Source organism: Triturus cristatus, chromosome 4_1, assembly GCF_964204655.1.
Source record: "Triturus cristatus chromosome 4_1, aTriCri1.1, whole genome shotgun sequence".
Lineage (NCBI taxonomy): Eukaryota > Metazoa > Chordata > Amphibia > Caudata > Salamandridae > Triturus > Triturus cristatus.
In genome coordinates this window covers 1,156,593,430-1,156,620,938 of record NC_140585.1, presented here as the reverse complement: position 1 = coordinate 1,156,620,938, position 27,509 = coordinate 1,156,593,430, and the positions used below count along the sequence as shown (strand labels likewise).

The 27,509-nt window shown below is 44.4% G+C and overlaps 1 protein-coding gene across 3 annotated transcripts in view; it reads right to left on the bottom strand.

The window, feature by feature from the left end:
• LOC146856237 (serine/threonine-protein kinase N1-like) overlaps positions 1-27,509 on the bottom strand; it is a 443,024-nt gene that overhangs the window by 81,052 nt on the left and 334,463 nt on the right. For all 3 annotated transcript variants that reach the window (XM_085654308.1, XM_085654306.1, XM_085654307.1), the window contains exons 10-13: positions 19,896-19,971; positions 9,516-9,687; positions 6,750-6,861; positions 5,772-5,863 (exon numbers count right to left, since the gene is read on the bottom strand). In XM_085654308.1, the coding sequence (XP_085510434.1) occupies positions 5,772-5,863; positions 6,750-6,861; positions 9,516-9,687; positions 19,896-19,971 (452 nt within the window). The remainder of the gene's footprint in view (positions 1-5,771; positions 5,864-6,749; positions 6,862-9,515; positions 9,688-19,895; positions 19,972-27,509) is intronic.

Here is a 27,509-nt window from a genome sequence, read left to right as displayed (position 1 = left end):
GTGAGTGGAAGTTGATTTTAAAGATCCCATGAATATTCGGAAATACAGCAAAAGGGATCTAAAACAGTGACTTATAACATCAAGAGATATACTGAGAGAAAAGGCGTCCTGCTCTAAACAGACGATAAAATCATATTTTGAAGGGCCAGTATCATTGAGTACCCAATCATATTTATTGTGTACGAGAAATATACAACATAGGTTTTACCTAACCAGACAACGTTTGGGTACTCTCCATCACTTGTTTGCATTCCCAAAGAGGGGCAAGTGGAATCGCTTCCTCCCATATTGCCCCTGCGATGGAAAATCGCCACAGACTACACTGCACTTTATGCTTTTTTGTCTTTTTTATAGAGATATTAGGAAACATGTTTTTCTTCCATTGTTCGTTGATAAACTATTTTTATACACAGGCTTTTAACTATATTTGCAGCTTGGAAAACTAAATGATTTGTAATGCAGTAATGTACAAGTTACTTAGCTTTGGTAACAATGTATATGATAGAGACGATTCTAGCCGCAGATTCCTTAACGTAGAATTATCCCCAGGCGTGAGACTGGATCCGGCAAATTTTTGCCGCAGCATCACGGCGCGCTGGAGATGGTACCACGCGACCCCACCCTGACATTGTCCGCAGGCGTGACATCAGCGAGGTCACATAAGTCCCACCCTGGCGCGCTGACATCCGTTTTCTTGGGAGAACTTTTCCGTGCCACAACGCGGAACCATCACAAACAAAACTGTGAGAATATGGGAACAGTGTGCGAACAAATCAGTGAAACAAAAAGGAAAGGAGCAAATGGTGAGGAACAGCACCATTAGGGACAGTGCCAAGCACTGCGTTACTGACAGTCATAGAAAGGAAGGAGCACTGCTCTGAGAAGCAACCCCGCAAAGTGAAGGCGATATCCCCCCTGGAGACAGAAAGACATGTGAAAAATGTCGGGGCAGACGGCAGAACGTCAGCAACCACAACCTATAACAGTGAAGGGCGACAAGTCCAGAACAGATGAGGAACAACAAATCACCTCAAGACAACACCAGCAAGGAGTGTCGTATCCCCTGTAAAAAGCGAAGGGCTGAGGCACAGCCAAGAGACCCCAACCCAGAGGAGTGCAGAGGAGTCAGAAACCCAAGCAACGAAAAAAGGGAAAAGATTATGAGTAGGCCCCACACTGGTAGAACCAGGGTGCAGGGATGCAACAGTACATATGAACCTACCGACCAAGTACCAGAAGGGAAGGAGCGGAGCAAATAAAGAGAACAAAGCATCCCGTCATTGAGGAAGAGAAAGAAAGCACCCACAGAAGACAAATGTCACCCGGAGGGAGGCGAGCGCAGAAGACCAAGCTGAAGGGTCCTCGGAGAATGGGGAAGAAGGGCGGGCCGTGAAGGAATCTGCGTCTAGAATCGGCTCTACCAGATATATCGTTACCGAAGGTAAGTAACTTGTACATCTGATAGAGACTACTAGCCACAGATTCCTTAACATAGACTAGATACCCTAGCCATACCCAGAGGGGAGGAGGGGTGCGAGAGAACCTCACCAGCTTGGAAGAACACAGGGCCCCAACAGGGGATGTGGCATGGGGACAGGAAGGACGGTCCAGCCCCCTCCAAGCAGAAGTAGCAAGAACAAGAAGAAGGGAAGGCCAGGATACCAGAAGCCTACCCGAGGAGCAAAGGGCGTTCGCCAGAAAACCCAGAGGGTCAGACAGCACCCAACGAGTACCAAAGGAAGAAAAGAACCACCCTCAAATCCACGGAGAAGAGGAGGAACGGAGGCAGAACCCACCTCAGGAGAACACACCCAGTGAAGGGGACAGCTGAACGGGTGTCAGCCCCGAGGCAGGGAACAAGGCAGGAACGGCCCCACAGCCAATAAGCGCATATGTGAGAAGGCGTCAGGCTCCAGCAAAGCAAGGGACAGGAGCACACGCTGACACGCCGAGGCCCTCGGAGGTGGACCAGAACAACCAGGCGTGCGCAGCAGACCGCCAGCAAATACTATGAAACAGTGTGCCCAGAACAAGCCGAGTGCAAGAGGAAGGCAGAGGCAAGGGAACCCTAGAACAAGCCCTAGAGAAGGACCGTCCCAGTAGCACCACCCCGGCCCACGAAGAGAAGTGGGACCGGCCAGAAGATAAAGAGACACAAGTAGCACAGACCGAAAGGCGGCAACCAGAACACAGGAGAAAACCAGGAACAACCTAGCCTCCCTGGAACATAAGGCAGAGGCCCAGGCCGAAACGGCGGAGAACAAGGTGGAAACACCAAGACACGACGCTGTAAACAGTATGACAAAGTTGGTCTGGCGATCCAGAGGCCGAAGAGGGAAGGCAAAATGGATGACCGGCAAACCCTGTAGAAGAAGGATAGAAACACCATTGGATACTGAGCACTAAAGCGGAAGAAAAAGAGAGACTGCACCAAGCGGTATACAGTGACGCCAGGAAACCGCGAGGAAACCGAGAAGGTATCCACACCCGCCCAGCTTAAGACAGCTATACAATAGCCAACAAGTACCCCACCTAGGGTATGACTCGTTCCAAAACAAAACAGGGAAACACCTCTTAGGGAAACCCGCAGCAGAGGTCAAGAACATAATAGACCTGTGGAAAACACCACAGACGGCTTACCAATCAGCCAAAAAATGCACAGAGGGTCCAACCTGAGGACCTATACAGCTTCACTAACAGCCAAAATCACACACACCAGGCCAACCGAAACACAAGGCCCCAAAGGGAAAGTTGGGATCAACGCCTCCCATAAGACACCGGAGGACCGACAAGCCAAAGCTCACAGAGGGGGAGGGGGATGGAGCCCCGCAAGGAGTCGCTGAATAGCGGAGTCCGTATGGGTGTGAAACAACAGAGTCCCATCATAAGGCAGGTCAACAAGACGCTCCCGAACATTCTCCAGAAAGACGCCATCCTGCAACCAAGCATGGCGGTGGAGGGCCACAGAACTCGCCATAGGGCGGCCGAGAGAATCAGAGACGTCTAAGGCCGAATGGAGAATAAATGTAGCTAACTCCCGACCATCCTGCATGTGGTGCAGCAGATCAGCGTGGGCACCCTCTTGGGAGGCGCAAGACAGAAGGGACTCCACAGAATACCACAGGTCGGAGGTAGCCCTGGTCAACACTCAAAGCGTGTTGAGCACGCACAGAGCAGCACTAGTGGAGGCGAAAATGTTACGCCCCCCGGAGTCCAACCACCGGGCCTCCCGTGACGGCGGGAGCAGCACTGAAGGCAAGGAGGGAAAAGCAGCCCGCAGGACAGGGCCCTGGGCAGATGGGTGGGGAAAAAAGGCAGACTGGATCGTGCGGGGCAGGGTGGTTAAGGAGTGGCTGAGGCACCGTATCCCCCGTAGCAGGACGCCCCCTGGCCGCCAGAAGAGAGTTGTGGAGCGAAGCTTCAAATGAAAGAAGCAGCTCCCCTCCACCAGAGCTCTGGTGGATAACCTCCAACAAGTGGTCCGTTGGGAGTGGAGCAACCGGATTGCCCATTTGCAAAATGCCGGTGGCCGTGGAAATGGCCAGGGCAAAGGCCATACTCGCCTCCGTATGGCGTCGTGGGAGGGAAAGCAACTCTTCCGTGGGTGAAGGCTGCAAACTAAGTCGCCCGTCCCCGTGCCCTGCTGGAGGAAGAAAAGGACAGCCCCTGTAGGATGGAAGACCCATGGACGAGTGAGGGGCCTGAGGGGTCTCCGGAGAATGCAGAGAAGCCTGCGGGGTAGACAACTTCAGGGAGCGGAAGAGCGGGTCCGGGGGCTGTGGACGCAGAGACGGCGTAGAACCCGCCAGGGAAAAAGCAACTACGCGGCGTCCAGTCTCCGGTGAAGAGGAGATAAGGAGACGACAATCCTCCGGAGAGGAAGGGACATCCGGAGAAGAATCGACTATCCCTGATCGGCGCCGAAGTGTCCACCAGGGGTGCAGAGTCCACCTCCACCACCACGTGCTGCATCGGAGAAGGGGGTGGGGTCGGAGCCGAGGCGGCCAATGAACGGCACCTTTTTGGCGCCGGCCCGACCACCGACGAAGAAGCCGCCTGCGCCGAGAGGGGCTCAGGGAGGTGCCCCGGATCCCGGCCTCCACCCGCGCCGCGAAGGAAAGCAGACGACGCCGGACAAGCATCGGCCCGACCTTCGGTAAGACAGCCGCCTGCCCAGAGGACCGAGGGGGACTCGGGGACGAGCCGTGAGTTCCGGCGACTTCCTGCGACACCGCAGGCAAACCCGCGGGGCTTTGCGGCAAGGCAGGGACGCCGTGGGTCGAAGAGGGGAAGCCCTTAGGGCCGCACGTTGATGACACCACACCTCCAAAACCTTAAGCCGAACTCGTCGCGCCGCCAGTGAGTCCGCAGAAGGCCCCGCGCATGGCGAAGGATCCACGGACATCTTAGGAAGAGGAGGAGGGGCCAAAGAAGCCTGCAGAGCCGTAGCGTAGGCCTTCATCTGGGCCCTTGTCGCCCCAACGCCAGGAAACAGCGAATAAGGTGGTGACGGGCGAGGGCGCACATCCCAAGAGGAAACTGCGCCCTCAGCAGAAGGAGGACAGGGCCTCGGTGGCAAGCTGCAGGACTTACCGGCGGGCAAACGACGCCCGTGCGGCCTCGGTGAAGGACGATGCCGCAGCCGGAAACAGCGGCTTCTGGACCCTTCCGAGGTAGGAGACGGACGCTGCGACGAGACCGACCTGGACAAGCGGCCCGAAAGCAATTTCATCTGGCGCTCCCGCCGGGACTTCGGCTTGAGATACTGACAAGCTTCGCAGTCCGTAGAATCATGGTGATCACCCAAACACCACGTACAAATAGGGTGAGGGTCTGTCACCGATATCTAACGCGCACAAGAAGCACACGTATTGAAGCCCGAAGGCATTGCACACTGTTCCCAGCTCAAAGTGAGATAAAAGAGGCCTGAAAACAGGTCAAGGCAACACACTCCGGATCCGCGTTGCACGCGGAAAAGAAGGAAACTGACGTCAGCGCGCCAGGGTGGGACTTATGTCACGTCCGCGGATGACGTCAGGGCGGGGTCGCGTGGAACCACCCCCGGCGCGCAGAGAGGCTATGGCAAAAAATTTCCGGATCCAGTCTCACGCCTGGGGATAATTCTACGTTAAGGAATCTGCGTCTAGTAGTCTCTATCAGATTGCTTTATACAAATGGCGATTAAAAGAAGAATAGACAATTTCCATTTGGAGGCCCTAACATATGAGAAAATCGGATCTTGAGATATAAAATAATCTCCCACTATATATTTCTCGGTTCTTATAAGATCCCTTATAAATACTTACTTTACATAGCTGATTTTGCACTATATTTTAGCCTGTTTCTAAATTGCTCAATTGTTATGCACTTTATGTAATAGAATATAGAGGACTGATTGACTGCATGGTATCTTTGGTGGAATAATGTAAACTGTTTTAACCTATTTTAAAATTTTCTCCAAGCTCATGCTCACTTTATGTACTGGAATGTAAATTTGTAATTTATTATTTTTAATCCCTTCATATTGATATGTACTTTATGTACCGGAATGTTTATGTATATGGTATGCTCACTGGAATAATGTATACCTTTTTAGAATGTTTTTATGGTTGTATCTTACAAACCGATTAAAGCTTGATTTGATTTGAGTGTGCAATTGGCACAGGAAAATGCCTGGTCTTGTAACATACTTGCTTTCAGTAAACTTTTAGTAGCCAGTGCACTGATTGTAAGGGCAGAGGGTGAACGCAGGTCACTTGAGGCAGCCTTACCTTTGCAAAGAGTTACTAGCTGACCCTTTGTTGTCTCGCCCAGACACCAGCTCCACTTGGGTAAATGGCTCGAGTCCCACAACTTTGTCGTTCTGAAAAAGATATAGATCAGCTTAAATAAGCCGGCAGCTAACGTGCCCCTTCCTCATTCTCATTCACAGTGAAGGACTTCTATTCCCTCTTCTGTACTGTTGACCTTTCAGCCCACGTGTAGCACAGTACATTAGCCGAATGTCAGCTGTGATTATGCAACACACCACATATGTAAACATACCACAAGAACAAACTAGGGAGATCTTACATTGTCCTCTAACTCTCACTTACCTCGCAACCCTTCCTTGGTCTCTGGGTAACATTCACATAGATCTTTCGCAACTAATAAAACTCAAATTACTCAGGAGCATGAAGAACAAGGGAGAGGAATGACAGATCACCTGCAAGTGTACTTCTCCCCCACCTCCTATGACTACTACTACTACTACTACTATTCATGCTACTGGCTGTGATAATCTCGAGTCGAGACTCTGCAACTGTCCACACATGACTGGCTCATACCACTGGAAGAGGCTGACTTTATTACATGAGGTTAAATCACAAAGCATACTCCACAACTAAAAACAGCCAGTGGGTACTGCATGAAGCAAGCCCCCTATTAGTATCATCTTGCGCTTCACAGTCAATCAAGTGAATTCATCATGTGTGTTCCTAATGCTGAGAATATACTGGAAATCTTAAATCAGCCCAAATGCACAGTGCCATGATAATGAGCGTGGGTGTTCAAACACGTCAGGTATTCGGGAATAAACACTGTGCTTAACCTAGTTATCACGGTACTTGCTTACAATCCAGCTTCTTTGGTGTACCATCATGCCCTCTACCGATGCTTCCATCCACCTAGCCTGTCTGCCCCCATCTACGACAACCTCCACAAACTGCCCAGTGGAAAAGCTGCAATCAGAGTCCTGTCTACATTCTCACCCATGAAAGCCTCCCGGGTGTGTCGATGTTTCCCTGCTCACTTCTGTGCTCATCATCTTGTTTCTGTGGTGTGGTCTCAGCATCCAGGTTCAATTTCTCAATTGCAATATCGCTGTGAACAAGAGATTTAAAATAAAAGGCATGCTGAGTCTGGGCTTATGCTTCATCCAACAAAACAACCAAGGGCCTGGGAAAAGGTACATGATAATTCCACATTGAGCCTGGTGGTCATCTTTGGAACTGTCGTCAACATGATTTAAAATAGCAATGCCTCAATCTGGCTGACTTCTATCTGGGATGGCTTTTTTAGAGCTAGCACACTGGAGAAAGAGAAGAGATGACTCAATTCCAGATTAAGTATTCCACATAACATAAATGTACACACAGTGATTTTGAAAGGAAATCATTTTACAAAGTTTAAGGCTGCCTGGAAAATCTGGATGGATGTGACTGTCTAGCACCTACCTTGGAAAGCCCTGAAATGGAGCAATCTCTTCTGCGTTCTTCATTTTCTACCCATTGTCTTCATAGAAGAGTGACTGGACTGCCACTTTACCAATAGAAGATTTGGCTACTTTTTTCAACCAGGTGAACAACAGCACCCCCTAGCATTTCTTCAATAGATGTATTAACAGGAACATATCCAAAACGTCCATTGTGGCCAGGGGCAATGATCACTGAACCATGCTGGAGGTTCACAGGTGGGCATCTGGGCAAAAGGTAAGTCCTTGGTTGTTTAATAAAAGTGCTCCAGTAGTTGGCAACAATCCTACTGCCCGACTTTACTAAGTACATGTGCAGTCTTTTGACCTCTTTGGTTGTTTTTGCCCTTTGTTTTCCTTAAGAGACAGAGGAAACCCCAGTAGGAGATGCTATAGTGAGCCTTTTATAATGAAATGAGAGTTACAATTAATTTAAAATTGAAAATACAAACATGCCCCTCACTCTTACTTATGTCAAGTAGCCTGTAAAAGTGCAGGTCATCTTAATATTTGTACCTATCCCTGTTAGGCAGAACAATTGGGAGTGCTCAGAGAGCTTCTTTCAGGGCCAATCAAGGCACAGATGCACTAAAATGAGAGGAACCTAGGCCAATCAGAGGTCAGAGGGATTTACTCCATGAACCAAAAGGGGAAAGGCTAACTCCTTAGGTAGGCCCCAGTAATTGACATATGGGCACACATAACAATTACTGTGCTTTAGACGGGCTCTTCTAACAAATTCACAGGTCTAGAGGTTACATGAGTCCTGGCCTGGCCTTAGGAGGGGTTAGTCAGAAATTCATTGGCAAGAGTAAACTTCTATATGGCAGCAGGGAAATTTCAGAATACAGCTATGTTTACCACAGCACATTAAATCGGGTGAAGAAAAGCAACATTTTTTATTTCTTTAGCATCCGTGTCCGAATATTCTCTGAATAGAGGGTACATTTGACATGCCAACACTGAAGGCAACAGTTTCTCTTAAGTCTCTCACACTGCACTAAAGCTGGACGTTAACGTGTGAGGTAAGGTGAAATTCACATAAACTTTGGCAACTGGGGTGAAGTTGAAATAGCACCAAGAGACTTATGAAGAGGAAGGCGGTAATGGAGGATTCGCTGAAAAAAAATTGCATCCTATTTTTACATCCTCCATCTGCTGCTCTGGTTGGTTAGCCATACAATTTAGATATCCTTATTTAGTGTGTGCCCTGTACAATGAACCATCCCCAGCTTCACCAAGGTGTGCTTACAATGGTGGCTGGTTAGCATCTGATAAAATAATTTTCCTAAATACATTTTGCAAACAATTATTTTGCAAAACATCTGTCACAATTACCTCAACCTACATACCATTTGCACTAATCTTAGTTTTGCAGAGTAGGGCATAAAAAAAAAAATGTCAAAAATGTTTTTTTCCAAATTGGACAACTCAGTTTCATTAGATGTATTAACTAACAGTAAACTGAAAATATTTTAAGATATTTGTAATACCTATTATTAGATCTTTACCATTTTAAAAGTGAATAGAAAATAAAAAAAGGAAGTCAAAACAAAATATGTTTTGCAATACTACTTTGAAAACAGGTTGCTCACAATATGTATTGGGAGAGAATGTTGAAAGAATATGTGGAATATCGGAAATGGACGCATAAGGTTATGATCATAATTAGGGTTAATGGAGATTTTTGAAAATAAATTTTAGCAAAATAATATTTGGGAAAAATATTTTAACACATGGAGCGAGGGACAGTTCATCCGTCTAAAGTTGCAGAACCACTTGAATAAGTTACCACTATGAAGACGACCCACTTTCATAAGATTTATGTAAAGTGTCTTTAGCATGCTGGGAAACAGCTCTCTGGCATGCTAGCAGCCTCTAACATGTGGGTATAGACAATGTTCATCAAATTCGGGAACCTATTTCCCATGTCAAAACTTCGACCATTATAGATGGACATTAGCAGAATTTCTATAAATGATACCCTCAAACGTTCCCACTTTGATGGAGAAACATTCTTTTATGACATTGTAGTGAAGTTTCCACGGCCAGTATGGTGAAGGATCAACAGCTGCCCCAACTGGTGGATGGAAGAATTTTCAGCAGTATCTTAATCGGCTACTTACAGCCTGAGGATACCTGGTCCCACACAGAACCCCCAAAAAGGAAGCCAAACATGGCCACACATTAAAACAGACTTTCTACAATATAGTCACAGATGCACCTCCAGTCTCCCTTGTGGCCCCAGAGAAGTCCACACACACACATTTAAGAGGAATCTCACCCTGAAGCGAAAGAGGAAATGCTGTTCTGGCCATCAGAAATAAATCCAGGGTGCATCTGTGCAGAAGGGCTGTATGTTCCTGTGGTGTTGGCAGTGGGAAATGCTCTTCGAAGGAGCCGCACCCACGTAGCAATGTCGATGTTCATCTGGCGAGCACGCAGGAAGGCTTTACCTACAAATTAATATGCAACCATGTCAGTTCATCCATGCACACTCAGGCCAGACAATCTGCATAGCAAGGTAGCCAGGAGAGCATTCAAACTTTATATTTCACATATATAACAGGAAACATGAGGGGCATTGTTTTCAGTATGCTACACCCCTGAGGATGAGGTTACACACTACTAGACAGTGCAATGAGAACCTGTGTCAGTGTGTTTTGAACTGGGGACAAACTTGACCCTGATAAAAGGAAGATGGTATGGATGATAGATTTGGCAGGGTGGTAGAATCCCAGAAGATACCTGCAGGAGCATTATATAATGTTATACTACTGTAAGAAAAAACCATCAAGTCAGTCAGTAATCACTTTATTCTATTTGGAGAAAGCAAATTATAAACATACATTAAAACAAATAATTCATTAGTGCTGCAGGATCAACAATACAAATAATCCATCAAGATCAAAGCATCTCAAGCTTTGGAATGAAACACACCAGCTAAGAACCAAGATAAAAACAAACATTCAGAGTAGATAAAGAATGTAAATACAATAAGGCTGATCTTACTTGAGTAAAATTCATCGGCAATAAAAGAGGACGGATATACTTAAAAAGCAACCAAGAGAATTTAGGGTAGATAAAAACAATGTACAAAGTATCCAATATAGCAGAAAAATAACACATGCAAATCGGGTGCTCAGAGGACTTGTGCAGCCACCCATAAGCTGGAGTAACAGATTTAAATGAAAATAAGTCAGGAGTCGCCGGTCAGGTACAAATTCAGTATTACTTGGAGAGCTAACCCTAAAATAATGTATCAGAGAACTCTCGGTAGACGCACACCCAGCCCTTTTTGCTCGAGCATTGGAATAAAAAGCTTGTTTGACCCACGAAATAGCTGCTTTGGAGATACAATATGGGTCAGACATGAGATCGGGTCTACCAAGGACACTCAAAGTAAATTTAATAAAGTGCAGCCAGGGTAAGCAAAGCCCATGTTCCATACCCAGGCAATCTCTTAAAATCCTTCTATTAAAAGCGAGTTCTCATTTCAGCCAAACTGAAAGCCACAATAACAAAGGGGGAATTTGAATGTAGTCTATATAACCCAAATGGTACACTTTGGGGGAGCCTCAAAAGCTTTCTCAAAATGTTTTCTTCTTTGGTCTTCCGTGTTACAAGGGCGTGGTATTAATACAGAAAGTAGGATAGCCGTCCATATGCAAGTCCCCCAAAATGCCTCAGGTCTCTTGTAGGCAAATAATCCCATGGGATTTCAACAGTCTCATCTCCTGCTCATCTGACATGAGATCTCTAACCCCTGGACGTTGCAGCACAAAAACCCAAGTGACCTGTCCCGTCCTACGCCCGGCGCAGAGTCAAGTTGGGCTGAAAGTCAATCTTGCTCATCAAGCGTGGGTAAAGAAGCAAATCTCTTACTAAGCTGGATATTGGAGCAAGGTCCTATACAAGATGGTGTCGGGCAACCTCTAAACATAGTCAGGCTAGATGACACCTCTAGGGAGGGCCAGGCACACACCGGGGGTAGAAGAAACCCAAGGGATGGAGTACAAGATCAATCCTCCTTGAAAAATCGGGCTTGATATCGAATAAAATCTGTTCCAACAGCCTGGGGTTTCAAAAAGTTACCTGGTCCAAGTTTGGAGGTATACCCGATCCATGCTACCCTGCGCACCATGATGATCTCTTTAAATAAAGAGGGAGGAGGGAGACCCAGCTGGCTCGAGAGCCAACAAACCACCTTATTTTAGTCTGACTAAAGCTCTCTTCCACACCCCTCTAAGGGGCGCCATGTTGACCATCATGAGGCGATAAGGTGTCGAGGCAGGGGGAACCTGCAGAACAACATTCGAGGGGGGTTAAGGCATTAGTACAAGGTATGTGGTTCTGTACAGAATTGCATTAAAGGTTATAGGAACAACCTCCTCTGTTGGATTCAGAAGCACTGGGGCACAGGCAGGAATATTATTATTGGCAGCAGACAGTTGGTTCCATACAGTGGGCAAGATATCAGGGCTACAAGCACCCTCCTGTGTGCACTGTGGAGGGACATCGAGACACCTATCCCGGTCACTGGGAACTAAGTGGGCTCTGAAGATTTGAGCTTGATGTAGCTCTGCCTGCTAAATGTTGAGATCCCGTGGGGGAATGCTAGGTGGAGGAGTCAAATGGTAAATTGTGCGCTCCAATTTCTCTAACAGGTTGACTATATTGCCCAATCCCCCCCTCCATCTTCCCCAACCTGACCGCCACGTTGCTCAGTCAAGCATTAAGCGGCTCAACAACTCCCAATATTTTTAGGGCAACGTCCTGCGAGAAAGTTTGAGAGCTGCAAGAGGCCACTGATGCTACATCTGTGACATTTAGCTTTGTACTTTTCTTCCAGCTGTCTTTGACAGTGGGATCTGAATCGAGGGCCTTATTCTTTAGTCTGACGACCCCTTCTGGGACAACAGCCTGGGTGACACTGGGTGTGGTATGAGTCTTAGAGTTTAACTCTGGCAATGGCACCTCATCCTCAGGTCTGCTGAGACAAGGTACATTTGGAATAATCTGGGCAGCCGTAATTGGAGGTCGGGCCTCAGCACAGGTATCAACGATGTTGCCTTCCGAAGAAAAGGAGGCCAATTGATCTGCCACCTGTGTTATTTCCTCAGATAGAGCCCTCACAGCATTATTAAGAAAGGTCAAAATAGAGTTCTGGGCCTTTTTTCCACCATGTTTACGGCATCCCTTTTTCTCTTGTCCATCCTAATAGATGAAAGTCAGAAGCAAGAAAACTACTATGCTAGGGGATGTATTTGATGGTGTACCGCCCAAACCCAAATCTTCTGTGCCAATGCAGTGGCGAGTAAGAGGCCATTGTTTCTGTAGATAATACAAGGTTGTCATAGCATCAGTTTTGACCAATACCACCTTTCTGTGAATATTATGAAAGAATGCTTTGAAAGGCAATAGCAAGAAGCTCGAGGCAATAGATGCGAAATCACAGTTGCTGGGCTGACCAAAGGCCTTGAACTGTCATGGTGAGAAGATGCACAGCCAGAGAGGGAGGCGTCTGTGATGATAGTTTCCTGTGGAATGCGGTTAACCAAGGGCCTGCCCAGCAGTAAACTGTGGCTGTTCCACCATTGCAGACAGCAATGACTACTAGCCTTTACCAACACTAGATCTTGTAGATGACCCTCCGCCTGTGTGACCACTGTTGACTGATACTGCTGTAGTGGACGTATGTGCAATCTGGCATGGAAAAGTATGGCTCTGCAAGAGGCCATCATTTCTAAGAGATGCAGGACTGTTCTGATTGGAAGATGATGATCTGGCTGGAAAAGACAAGCACGCTTTGAGGCTTAAGGTTAGCTTTTCGGTTGGTGACATTTAGAATTTACCCCAGGAAGGAAATGCTGATTTTGTAGAGGTTGAAGGCTGGGACTTAGTGGCATTGATTGTAAATCCCAACCTGTCAAGGAGGGAGATGACAGCTCAAGTGTGTGCAAGGTAAGGTTGCTTGCTGGTGCTCTTGATTAGTCGATTGTCCAGATAGGGATAATGGGTGTTCCTCCCTTCCTGAAAAGAGCGGCTATAACGGCTAGACATTTTGTAAGCAACACACCCTTGGGGATGTGGTGACCCCGAAGGGCACCTTGAACTGGTAGTGTTGACTACTTACTACAAAACAAAGGTAGCGCTGATAAGATAGGTATGTAGAAGTAGGCTTCCTTAGGTTCCAAAGCGGTCACCTGGCTGCAGCAGTGAGATAACATCCTGAAGAATGGTCATATGGAAGGGTTCTGACAGGATGCATGTGTTTAGAGGAATTAGACAAAGAATTGGTCTAAAGGAGCAGTCCTTTTTGGGAGTAAGAAAAAAAGGGATTACACCCCCGTACCTTGGTAGAGTGAGGACCCTGCCGCTATGGTCCCTTTAAGGAACAGCGCTTGCACCCTTTCTTATATAAGTCAGGACTGCTCTCCACTTAGGGTGTGTGCAAGGGTAGAATGTTTGGTGGGGTTGAGAAATGGTGTAGACAACCTTGCTGTATTTTGCCTAGCAGTCTGATGTGATCGCTTCGTGTGGAAGAAATTAATGTTGTATTTCCCCTGCCAGGTGTGGTATGATTGCGGGGGAATAAATGGTAAGTCTCAGCTTTGTGGCAAAAGCTCCCTTTAATGGGGATGCCTCTGCTGGAGTTACTGTAAGAACCATACCAGTACCCTCTGCCTGCGGGCTGGTGGCATGACTGCTGGCATTGGTATGATTGGGACTGATCTGCAGAAATAGCCTTCGTGGCACTCCTTTATTGTTGCCTCCAAAAGGAGTCTCTTGAGGATGGCATCTAGAGAGCACCCATACTTTTTGTGATATCTGTATTCTTCTTTATTCTCTCTAATATTTAGTCGTGTTGTGGACCAAAGAGGTTCTCCCTTTCAAAGGGTAGGCTCACAAGGTGCTAATGTACTTCTGGCGTGAAACCAGAGATACGGAGCCAAGAGCGCCTACAAAGGATTACATAGGTGTTAACATCCCTGGCTGCCATGGCTGCAGCATCCACCATTTGGTGGAACTGGAAATGATCTTACCTTCGGACACAATCTCATAACCCCCTTGTCCTAAAGTGTTCTGGGAGATGCTGTAGCAGTCTCTCCTTCTCCTTCCAGTGGGCTCTATCATACCTTAAGAGGAGGCCCACTGTGTTGGTGATCTGCCAGTGGGTCGTGGCTTCCACTGCAACCCTTTTCCCAGCAGCATCTAATTTTTTGCTCTCGTTATCTGGTGGTGTAGCGTCTCCAATGGCTTTCACAGAGATCCGTTTAAAAGCAGAGTGCGCTACCAAGGAGCCTGGAGAGACATTCCCAATAATGTAGATGCGTCTGAGGGAGAAGCTTTATACCTTTTTTCTACCCTATAGGTAACTGCTTGAACACAGACAAGGTCTTTCAAAATCTCTGGGGCAGACTTAAGCATCCCCTCAAGCATTGGGAAGAACAGCATGGATCGCTCGCTCAGTTTTGGATACATTTTCCACAAGGAAGTCTTCCTCCGCAGGAATGGTGTGCATATCCACCTTATGCTGGAGCACTCTGAACGACCCCATGCTAGTTAACATTGTCGTCAGGGGGAGAAGTCCTAACCTAATTGGAACAAGCTTCAAATCTTTGTTCCCTGAAGGGTCTACAGCATAATCCTCAAGGTTGTCTGTTGGCTGAGGATAAAAGGGTGCCTCATAGTCATCAGTAAGGGCTTAAGTACTAGGACTACATGTGTCGGAGCAAGAATGTGGCGACCCTGGAGAGAAGTGTGAGAAAGGTGATGTTGGGACCACTCTAGTGCATGAGGAGGAGGGATGGCATGCCTCCACTTGCTTGGAATAGGTTCATGGGTCTTAACTTCCTTGGCATAGATCTTACCCGTGTATGGGTGAACATGGATTTAACACGGTCAGTCTTCAACCACTTCCTGTAGACTCTAGAGTGTCCTTGGTATGAGCAGTAGGACCATTTTGGCACCAACTGCATTTTGAAAGTGGGCTTCCATGCTGGTTTCAGGGGCACAGACTGTATTTTGAGTTGGAGTGGTGTGTTGGCACCAATGAGTCTTTCGGATTCGATGGCTGTTTGGGTTTGTCAGAGCCATAGGGCTGATGGGGGTTGAGGCCTTTGGTTGAGTGCCTCAACTGGTCAGATGTTTTTCCTCTGTGCTGACTGGAGCCTGAAAGTTAGGGAGGCCCTGAGAGGTGGCTTGTGTGTACCCAAGGAAGGGCAGTGCTCTGTCTCTGTATGTGTCTGATTTTAAGTCGAGGTACATTGATACTCACAACCCTTGCAGTGGATTTAATTTGTAGCCCGTGCAAGAAGCAGATGGAGCCTTACTGCTCGGGCTCCTCTGGTTCGGAGTTGTCAAATGAGACTATCTCTAGGCTGGGCTGATTTGCGGGCGAGTACTCGACATCCTCCAGTGTTACCTCTTTGGCACCGGGCAAGTCCTCTTTGCCAAAGATTTTGGTTGTGGTGTCAACCAATTGGGGCTGCATGGTTGGGTGTGCTAGGCGTTGATCTCTTTGCTGCCAAAAAGTCTCTTTGCAGTGAAATGCCAAACAAAAGGTATACTCTGTGTCTTTATGATTGGGCGGAAGGCACACGTTATAGACCTCATAGGGATCTGCCCATGGATATCTCGAAACACACTGGGGGTACATTAAATATAAATGTAAATGTGATGTATTTGTTTAGCGCACGGCTACCCTGAGGCATACCGGCGCTTGTACTCATACCGCAGTGGAACCCTTCCTGGTTTTTCCTGTGAGATGTCCACTCCTGAGCACCCCAAGGTGAAAGCCAGGCATCCTTAGCGCTGTGGGGGCCGTTGTGGAGATTAAGCAAGCTATTGCCCAGAGTTGCAGAGTGGGACCCATGATTATAATAGGCACCGATGCGAGAATTATCAGGTCCAGGGAATTAAGTCCAAGAGCCGCCGAGGCGGGAATTGAACCCTGGTCCCAGGCCAAACCTCTGCATCAGGGTCTGCCGCTCTAACCATTGAGCCACACTTCTCCACATTATGAAGGGCGTGTGCTCCATCACCCTTCGTAGTTCTCATTCCAGAGTCGAGGGGGAGAACGGAAAGTGGCTTATTGGGATATCCATGCCTTGATGGTCAGGGCATTGGTGTTTGATGATGTTTTCCAAAATTTGTTAGACGTCTGCAATGAACAGCTTCTCTCGGCAATGAGGTTCGAAGTCCTTGCCAAGGGTTTGAAGCACACACGTTTAGGCCGGGAGCCTCGTCAGCATGCATCCGAACCTGATGGTGGAGAAAAACAATCTAACAATGGAGCCGGTGCCCGTGCACTTTCCTCACTGAGGTAGGAGTCACATATTTTGTGACTGAGAAGAAAAACAACTTGCAACTTCCGAGCTCAACACTAGATGGCAGGAGTATGCAGAGCATGTGCATTTACAGCCACAAATACCTCTAACAGATTTATACATATATATATAAATATATTAAATATTTTCTGAAAAGACAACATTTTTTATCTTTTAATGAAATGATGCGCATATACATATATAAAAAAACATTTGACAAATAGAAAATTGAAGTTAAGAATTCATAAAATAGCATTGCGGCGCACCCTTTTAAATTTTTTTCCCTCTTTAAGGGACAAGAATAAAATTAATTTCAATGGCATTTCAATAGCATAAAACTTCATATAGAATAAATGTGTACTATAACTTCATGGCAGCCTAAAAGCTCCACAGTCCAAGAATCCAGCACAGTCCATTTTTCGTTCTCTGAGAGCAGATTTTATTTTTTTGCTCTTTTTTTAAATCAATTTTTTTTAAAGAAGTGCTGGCTTGTGAACAGCAGCTATGTCTTAGAGCTGGTGTTATTGATGAGAGCAATTTTTGGAAGGCGGAAGAAGTCAATGCACAATCCGATCGGAGGTTTCAGTCCGCATCCTATCCTTGAGTTGGGTAAAGCGGTTTTTCGGTTGTGTTCCTCTTAGATTACTGAAGAGGGGGCAAAGCCTTTTTGATTTGGCTTGTCTTCAGTTTGTTTTATATGATGATTCCTCAGCTTTGGTCTGATTCCATTCAATTTCGGAGATTACAAACCTCAAATCTTTTGGTCTCCAAGGGTAGTAAGAGCAAATCTGGCCTCAGCAAGAGAATAACCTTGCTCTGTCTAGGCCTGCAACTTGCCCTATAGTTTATAGTCAGACACTGGTATTTTGGGTGTTTTTAGACATTGCTTTGATGACTGTAAACTTAAGTTTGAACTTTATTCTCTGTATCACTGGGAGCCAATACAAGACTGAGAGGGTTGGGGAAATGAATTCTGTAGTCTCTAATGTTTCACGATATTTCTTTGGGGCTTCACAGGATTACAATAGTCGAATCTTGAATAAACTATAGCTCTGGTGAGTGTCTTTTGGTGTGATACTGAAGCAGTGAGACCATTTTACTGAGACTTCTTTTCTCGCTTTATCTGGATTTGAGTCAGCACCTTGTTCATCTGAACAACGGAAAGGCAAAACGCTAAGAGGGGCTTCAGATTATAAGGATTTCTTTCTTTGTGTAATTTAGTCAGAAGTAGCTGTGTTTTTTAACCAATGGTGTACATGTTTCAAACAGGCAGCAAAGCTTTCATATACACTTTTTTGGTTGCCTGTTTGGATGTGCAGCTGCACTCCATTTGCATACATTTGAACTATGGGTTGTACTGGGAGATAACTTGGGTCAACAGCCTACATCTCCTTCACCTGGACTGTAGAAGGATTTCATCTATTCTCAAGCTTTTTACTGTCATTATCGACATACTCTTAATCTTTTTCCACAAAAACGAGTACCTATAGTATACGTTCTGGTAGTTGAAAAGTGATCTTTAGAGATTTAATTAGGGCATGCATGGGCAATATTGAAGGCAGAGGCGAGACAGCTGTCTTTATCAAAATGGTATTTACTGCATTACATAGTAAATCTTTATCTGCAACTGGCATGGCTACAACCAGTCGCTGACATTGAGGATGCGGCAGCTGACAGTACTACAACTGATGAAATTGCAGCCAAGAGTGTAGTGGACAAGCTTGTTGTTGATACTTCAGAAAATTATAGCACTGCAACAAACGAGGTTGTCAACGATGACTTCTTCAGTGACTATTGTTTTTCCTACTCTGTAAGCGACGATGATGGAATTGTTTTGAAATGTACTGTTGACAATGGAGCAAGAGTCGTTTGCAGTTTCCTAGGTACAGCAAACTTCCGTTTATAGTCTTCAAACCTGATTTATTCAGCACTGCTGATGAAGAACCTGCTGATGGAGACGTACTGCTCATTGATGGGACCTTCCTAACTATTTGAGGCTAAGATAACAAATTCAATTTTTTACAGGAATTTCTGAAAAAGGAAAATAATCTGCTCTTTTGTTTTAAACGTTTGGCCCTTTGATGTAGCCGGATCAGAGACTACGGTAACTGAAATTTTAACCCAATTGTAGGCACCAGTGACTGACTTGAAGACAGCCTTAAGTGGCAGACTCCGTTTGTCTCTCAGGCACCTCACAAATCATTGTCGTGGACTACTTTTTCCAAATTCGAAAGGTCGTTTCATCCTCTGTTTATAAGGTGAATGGCTTGGTGGTGCTGATTTCCCTTCTTTCAAGAGCACCAGAGATAGTCTTTTATCTCTTTCAGGATACCACAAATATCATATTTTCTGAAAAACTGATCAGACTGCAGTGCAGGCATGCAACACACTATATGGACTTGTTCTCTACGTACAGTTCATTTGAAAAAGTGAATACTTTGATTATTTTTCAGCCATCCTCAAGTGCAGTCAAAAAGGGTAAAAATAAAACAGAGACTTCACAAGAAGACAATGAAACTTGAATATTGAAGTGAAAAAGCATTTAAATTGTGAAAAAACATAAGCACAGTTCTTGTGGATTCCTCACACTATAATGCAGTATAAAATGTGGTAGTTGGAGGCTCTGCTTACCCACCTGACTGGCCCGACTTTAGGGGATTAAAGAAGGTGGATAGGATTAAGTGTCATGCATGGAAATATCAATCATGTGAATCTTTGAAAGGCTCGATGCTAGAGAATTTAGTTAGGCCTAACTAGAAAACATGCCCAATTAGCAGAACATGATGCATAATTGACTATTGAGATGGAGAATTAAGATGGCTTCCCTGTCAAGACGTTCTGGCTTATGTAATGTGCCAAAATTGTGTGGTAAGATAAAAACTTTGACGTGTTCAGAAAATCCACTTCTCAGGTCTTCTACTAAACGTGTGTGTAGTAGATTCTATGCTGGGGAAGGTTGTAATACACTAAAAGGTGGGACACTAGAAGAAACCAAATGTTACTCGCAGTAACACTAATTCTTTTACACTAGAATCCTCCTACTATTCCTAAAAACCCTTCTCGGTCATTAAGAGATCCCAAAAAGGCAGGGTAACATTTCTAAACTCTTTGAATACTAGGCAAGTTTCATTTGTTGCACAGAGAAAAGAAACATGGATTTAAAAAAAAAATGTAATAAGAGCTTATGAGTGGGAGGGCGGCTAGTCCTCTTATGTGCTGTCATATGTCTTTCAGGGTTGCTTAATAGATACCCTTGGCCACATTATGTCATTTAACACTCTGCATAAATATTTTGGACAATTGCATTTCCTTCAGCTGTGGTGCATACATACCTTGCTGTTTCGAGAAGATCTTTTTCTGCCGCTGAAGCTTTGGAATTCGCTCTATGATGGGATTAAAAAATGTAACCTGAAACAACAAGCAAGGAATTTGGTGAGAAAGCTTTACCCAATCACAAAATTTCAATTCAGATTATCATGAAAAGGCCTTTCCATCATGACCGGTCTTCTCAAAAACAGATTATCTCAAAGGACCAAACCGAAAGACACCCTCTTTTCGTAACAATTTTAAGACATCCCTTAGAAACCCATCACAGCCAACCCCCACCAAGCTAAAATCCTTAAAGAACATCTTTATTTTTATTTAATTTTAGGCATTGACATTGAGCAAACATAGAACCAAAAACTAGCACAGCACTTCACAGAGAACATTTTTATTATAGCAGGAGCGTCTCATTCAGGAGGCGCTTTACACAGAACCGCGTGGGATACGGTTGAGAATAGATTACAAAAACCAGGATGTGAAAGTGAGTGGCAGAGGACGTAACTGGGACAGTGCTGGACGGGCACCACAGTATACTATCCTTCTATCTTTTACAATACAATAGACATATTTATAAAGTGAAACAGGGGAGATAAAGTACATACCAATGCTGGTTAATGCCAAAGGTCTGATTAGGCTGCAAGGGTCCGAGTCCCAGTGTTAGTAACTGAGGCACTACTCCACATCTTCATCCAACTTGAAACCAGCCAATCCTTATATCTGTCTAAACTGATAAAACAGCAAGCAGAGTACTGCTGCCTGATGTACACTAAAGCAATCTAGACCCACCCATAAGAATGTACCCAGATCCTTCTGAGATCCATGCAAACGATTGCCCTGATACAGAATGAGTTTCAGTGCCAAAACAAAGTGGTTGGCATTAAACATACACAAATAACCAAACTTTCCTACCTTTGCCCTATTCCAGTGCCGTCCCCAAGAACACAACTTGTCAGTATAACAAAACATGCAAACTTCTGAAAATAACAAAGTACTCAAAATAACTGAGGAACATCATAAAAACACACCAAGCATGACAGAGAGCATCCTCAAATCAATCTCGTCTGCTACAATTTAAATTGAAACTGCTATTGATAATTTCATGTGTAATATCCGCAACAGTTGTCTATACATGTCCAATCAACGGCTCATTAGCAGTCATAGGGCCTGATTTAAATCTTGGCGGGAAGCATGCTCTGTTACAATGGCGACAGAGTGCGCTTAAAATCAACATGATGATCCACCCTCTGAATTTAAAAGCAGGCTGAGCATAGTTTAACCATGATGGAGAATACTACGTCTTTGCATTGGCCAAACTTCACAGACAGGCTGACTGATTAAGGGCTGTTGGAGAACTGCCTATAAGTGTGTCTGCCTAATTAGGATGGGTGGAAATATAGAAGGCAATCCTTGGCAGCAAGTATGCCCCCTCACCATGGGAGATGACTCCCATGGGAAGGGGTGTATTGTTTTTTTAAATTTTATATTCCAAAATACAAAAACGTTGCCTTACGTTTCCGTCATCTTTGACGGAGCCATAGGGCAAATTTCCAGGGCATTCACAAGAACCACCTTGACAGTGGTTCATGTGAATGCTAGAAAGTCTGTCGGCCCAGTGGACACTTCTACATTTTGGCCGTTAGGACCTCCACCAGGGCAACAGAATATTTTACTCCATTGCCCTGGTGGAAAATTAGAAAAATATAATTAAATAGGGCCCATAGCCATGGTTTGCGTTAGCTGCACGTTTTAATCAGAGGATCAACATACTGCAGTGAGAAATGAGCAGTAGAGAAAGAAAGACTGTATTGGATAAGTGGAATCTAAGTGGTATTGAACTGAAAATGGTGGTAATAGTCAAAGACTTGTCCCAATCTGTCAAAGCTATTAAGTGGATCCATATACTTTGAAGACCTGGACTTAACATCATCAACCCATTGGCAGTTGTCTTTTTTGAAGATGGGCTCCTACCTATTGCTCTTCCTTAGTTTGTTGGGCTTTACAGACTTAAAATTTACAGCTACAAATGTCAAGAGCCATGACAAGCTAAGTGAGATATAGTATGACATTGAAAGTAACTTCAGCAGGGTATGGAAAGGTCTTTCAGCAGAAGAGGAAGAATTTTGAAAAAAAGGTTGACATGGAATTTTACTGATTTGCATAGAAATTTGATACCACCTAAAGAAGGAAATATGGATTTGTTTTCATGCACACCCTTTTCTTATGGAACACTCTAAGGTTTATGTAAGCACAATGCTTATATTTTATTAGATTCCAGTGCCAAAATAATAACTTCTGGAATGATTGCCTTCTAAGATAAGTGCTGTAATAAAGCTACATAGATAGTTGCACCGGGTGAATTCATAAGCTTTGAGAGAACTATATGCACCTCTTATAAGAGGCTTAGGCTTCCTGAGAAAACGCTTGTTTCATTCCCTCTAGGAAATTCCGTTTTACCAGCAATCTGAATAATGAGGTTTGTGAAGGGCACCTTCTGTGCACTGTAATGGTTGTAAAGAGTACCTTTCATTGATGAGAACTGCAGAATCACGAAAAAAACAAGTTTGGAAGAACGGTTTTCTTCCTGGCACTTCTTAGGATTGATGCTCATTTGCATGCACAGCATCCCATCCATTTAATGGGATAGGATGTTCTGATAAAACAATGTTTGGCTCTCTTAGAATATTGATTCAGTATATTGGCAGATTTGGATGCCCACACCGGATGTGTCCAGGAGTGAGCTGAGCAGGAGTGGTAGGCTGAGTGCAAGATCCAATCCTGGAACTTGCAATAGAGATCTAGCCAGAGTGGCAGTCTCTTTAATGGATGCTCAGACATATGGAGGAGATTTTTGAATCCCAGTTGGTGAGCCGACTTCTGACTTGAGTAAATTTTGTTTCTTTGTATTCACAGTTGAGCATGTAGAAAAGTGTATTGACCAATCAAAAAGCTTTCGCTTTAGTCTATAGCTGAAAACACTTGAATTTTGGAAATCTACAGTTTCTGCAACTTAGAAAAGGTCTCTTTGTGGAACTTTCAATTAAAGATGACACCATGGTGCACTTGATTGGCTAGGAACCACTTCTTTTTTTTTTTTTTTAACTAACTGCTCAGGGAGTCCACATATACAATGCCTACCCATGGGAGTTGGACTACAGTAATCTGCAAATTTCTGGCTTTCTGCCATTTCCAAATTCGTCCAGTGTTCCATACGCTTCCCAGCCCCCTGGAAACACATATGTCATGGTTGTCTGAGATGGGGTTGTCTTTATGGAATTATTGGAATGACGATCCTTGCAATAGATTCATTGCTTGAAATACCATGAAATGTACTAAACAGCTGATGGCGTTAAGGTCAGTCTTCCCAGTTGCCAGAATACTGACTTCATCGGTCCTCCAGGCCCTGCTGAAACAGCCTCATGTTGAGGCATGCATTTGGTGTGAGGAATGTAAATGGCCATGGAGCCGAGGGAGGATGTATTATGGTGGCTTGTGGGCGCCTAGTCTTATTAAGATTGTGGCAATTAATAAACATAGAAGACATACTTTCCATGACCACTCCAACAATCTGGGTAGTCGGGGTAGAATCTTTCTTGACCTCGTCACTGATTAAAGGATAAGCATAAACAAAGACAATTTGCCTGCCAAGGTGCTCTGCAACCAGAGCCATGCATTTGGAAAAAATCTGTACGGTTGATTTCAAGCGAACTGGAAGAACTCTGTACTGGTGATTTTCCATTTGGAATGTGAATTCCCATCCAGCCTCTACGGTGGAGCAGACAATACATTTGGTGAACGGTCAGAATCATGAACTAAGCTGAGAATGACGAAGATTTTAAGCAGGAAAATGTATTTGAACCTTAAGACATTGTCATATTGCACAATATTCGGCACCCATCTGCTTTTTTTAAATTCATACTACTTCTGCAGATGATTCACAATTCATCAACCTGCTGGAGGGGTGGACGAAAGAGGAGTAAGGCAAAGTTACTGCTTGCCTCCAGCTAGATAGAGCTTTCTTATGGCTGCACACAGATACTTTGTTCTCTTACCTGTCTGCGTTGCCTCTGCAGTTATGTTTGCACTTGAAGCAGCTGGGGGCTTTTACAGCCTTCAGAGTCTCAACTCTGGTTTCATTGCATGCATTTCATAGTCAGTGTGTCTTCCGAAAAAAGGTGTTGCACAAAAAGAGCAATTTCAGAATCCTTCATCAAGCTTTGAGTTAGAGCCAAAAGAACTGATGGAAGTCCATTGGCGCGGCCACGGCAATAAAGTGCAGCAGATATACCAAGTCCACTGCTGCACTGACTGACTGGTTGGAAAAAAATGGTTACTTACCTGTAAGTCCTGGCTCTTTCCAGTGATCTTAATTGAAGTCTTACATTTCAGAACGATTCCCTGCAGCGTGCGGGAGACCCAAAACATGTTTCCTTCAAATATTATTTGGAAAGAGGTTGTAAATTCAGCCTGTACAGTGGAAAACATGCACCCTACAATTAGCTAAGCTGGATTGTTTTTTTCCCTGAATTTAAATTCATGTGTGGAAAAAGAATACAAAACTACACCGCAGCATTGGAGTTGGGTAGGCATTACAATAACAGTGCAAGCAAAGGTCACCTGTGCCTCATGGGAGTCTATATGCTTTCAATCCCAGAATGCACTTTACTGACAGTTACCTTACAAGACCAGTTCTTTCTGACTGATATTAAGCACTAAGTGCAAGAACGCAATGTTGAGAGGCTATAGATCCATATGGCTGAGAAAAAGCCAGGGAGGTGGGGGGATTGTTAATGGCTTCAATTAAAATCACTATGATGCGAATTGCAATTTATCTTTTGCCAGATGTAGAAGGTACGGCAAAATGATTTCTTCTCCACAGGAATGGGATCAGCACTTTGATACCTAATACAAAAACCCATACTGGAAAGGTTCCTGGCCAACAACCTTGACAAGATATTCTGAGCCTCCAGTGACAGGGGTCTAGACCTGGTGTCATCTTGCTTGTTTAAGTGGTATATCGGGGTGGTATTTTCAGTCTGTACTAAAATCTGATCCGCTGTCAGAAGTGGCCGGAATGTTAACGTGGTATGATGTTTCTTTTGACGTCTATAAGCCCTGATCAGACATCTGCCCTAGGTGAGCACCCCATCTCAGTAACAAGACATCCGTCACAATTGTGTGGGTAGCAAGATTTTGCTTAGGCAGAACTCCCTGCATAAATTGCTTTTTTTTGCACCAGCAGACTAGACGTTATCTTTTTGATTTTGACAAACCAAGCTCGTTTTCCTGGTTGTTCTCCTGAGTTCCTCCAATTTTTTTTGTCACATTGTCATGTGATGCCTTGTGTTTGGTACAATGATAATGCATGAACTCATCAAATCCAAGAAGGATGGTATCTGATGGGTTGTTGGATTTGACACTTTTTCCCTGGATGGAATATTATTTGTCCAGTGTAGGAACCGCCTTTCCTTATCTTGATTTAAGGTCATTCCCACAGGCGTCAAGGTTTGAGCTGGATATTAAGCTGACTTTTGGTATCTGAAAATGAGACCTAATCAATTAAAAAGCGAGATTGGGTTTGAAGCTCTTTTAGTTTTATTGCGTTGCTGGCTTGGAATAGCCAATTTTCCAGATCTGGATAGACAGATGTTTTGCTGAGTGGCTACCACTGTCAAGTATTTGGAGAAGGTCTTAGGATCAGACTTTAGACTGAATTAGACTGAATAGGAGAACACCACATTAAAAATTACATTTTCCCGACCAGAAAGCTAAGGCACTTCCGATGCTTCTTCACAGTTGCGATGTGAACTACAGATAGCGGTGCTCACTCTCATACATCCAGTCACCTGTTCTTAGATGTGGATAAAGTTGATGTATTGCAGGCATTCAGAATTTCTCTCACCCGATAATTTCTTGGCTAGATAAATGTCTACACTGGCGCTCTAATTCCGTATTGGATCTCTTTTTTTTTTTTATAAAAAGCGTCTTGAATAAAAATGTTTTCCATTAGGGAACAGGGACTAGAATCTACTACTGTATTCTCCAAAAATGCAGCTGCTTCCTTGAGCAAATCAGCAAATTGGTGTGATGGTATAGAAGTGATGTTTTTTGGAAACAGTTGCAAAGTGGTTCTGCCTCAAACGTTATGACCCCAGGTCACTTGTTATGCCATGCTACTAATTTAGATATTGAGAAATACAACCCCCTCCCCCTGTAGTCCCACCGTACCCCACCCCATATGTAAATGAGGTGGCGTAAATGCTTTTGGGTTACCAACAGGGAGCAGAGGTATTCCAAACAATCGTTCTCTAATGATTTACACACTCGAGATCCCTAGAAACGACATATGTATTTCAATATATTTATTTTAAAATAATTATTGTAAAATTCTGGAATCTAGTGCACATAATATTGGTAACATCACAGAAGATTATAAAAATCAGCTAAGATTTTTAATAACTGTGAAAACAGGTAACAATTGTAACATCACAATTTGGAGCCCTTACACCCTCACTGTGCTATTTTTAAGTTTAGGAGGTGGTGTGCATACCTGCACAACAGGGTTTGTTGTTTGTTTGGAATGGCTTGTCAGCTATTTTGAGCACAAGGCCAAGAGCTTGGAGTATTTCTCCATGAGAGAATACATTCCTGGCACCAGTTCATGTAGGAAGACTGAAATGCTTTGCAGAGCCTCTGGAAGTGCTGCTTGAGGCTTCTTCGGTCGAGATAGAAAATGGTGCCATGGTCATCTGGATTTGCAATCTGCGTCTGTAGCCTGGATGAAGTTTCTCTCCTGACTAAGTGGTTAAGTGGTAGTCCTTATATAGTGTACCGTATCTAAGATGGAATTTGCAATGTCACCGTAGGAATGTTTTGACATATTTCATATCCAACAGAGGATGTACTAAAAGGTAAAAATACATTAATATAGACTACATTATTTGGTTTATAGTTGTTATAGGACCTTGAAAAGGGTATCTGTCCCAGACTGATGTCACACTGGGGGGTTTTGATGTCAGTATCTGAATGACTTGATACGTTCTTGGAAAGATAGACACCTACAACATCTGCATCAAAGGCAGACATGATGATTTTGCATAATTTGAGGGAAAATGGACGCCTTCATTGTCAAAGATGGCAGCCTCCATTTCCTAGGATGGATTCGGGGCCAAAGGTAAACAAGCAGGACAAGCTAACTAAAATGGAGACTTTAGCTAAAAGGAAACCTGTTCTGTATGTATTTAAGAACCTAAAGAAAGAAGCCTAAAAAGCAAGTGATTCAAATATATAGAATTATGGAGGAAAACAACAATAAGATTTATGGCATTCCTAGAATACTTTTTAAGCTAGAGAGTCACTAAATTATCACTGAACATGCTTTTGATTGATCTTGCTTATCAGACATATTCATTATACATTTACAGGGGGAGCAGATGGTTCTGGGGCTGAGGTGTGAGGACGCTTCCTGACTGCTGACACTATTACTTAGTCCGATGTAGGATCAAGGAATAGAAAAGCTAAGCCTTGTTCTGGAGACCTGCACTTCTTTAAGATGTGATATGTGTTGTTGTCTTTGTTGTTGCATAAGTCAACATTTTTCTTTTGCTAGCTCCAAAAGACCAGGT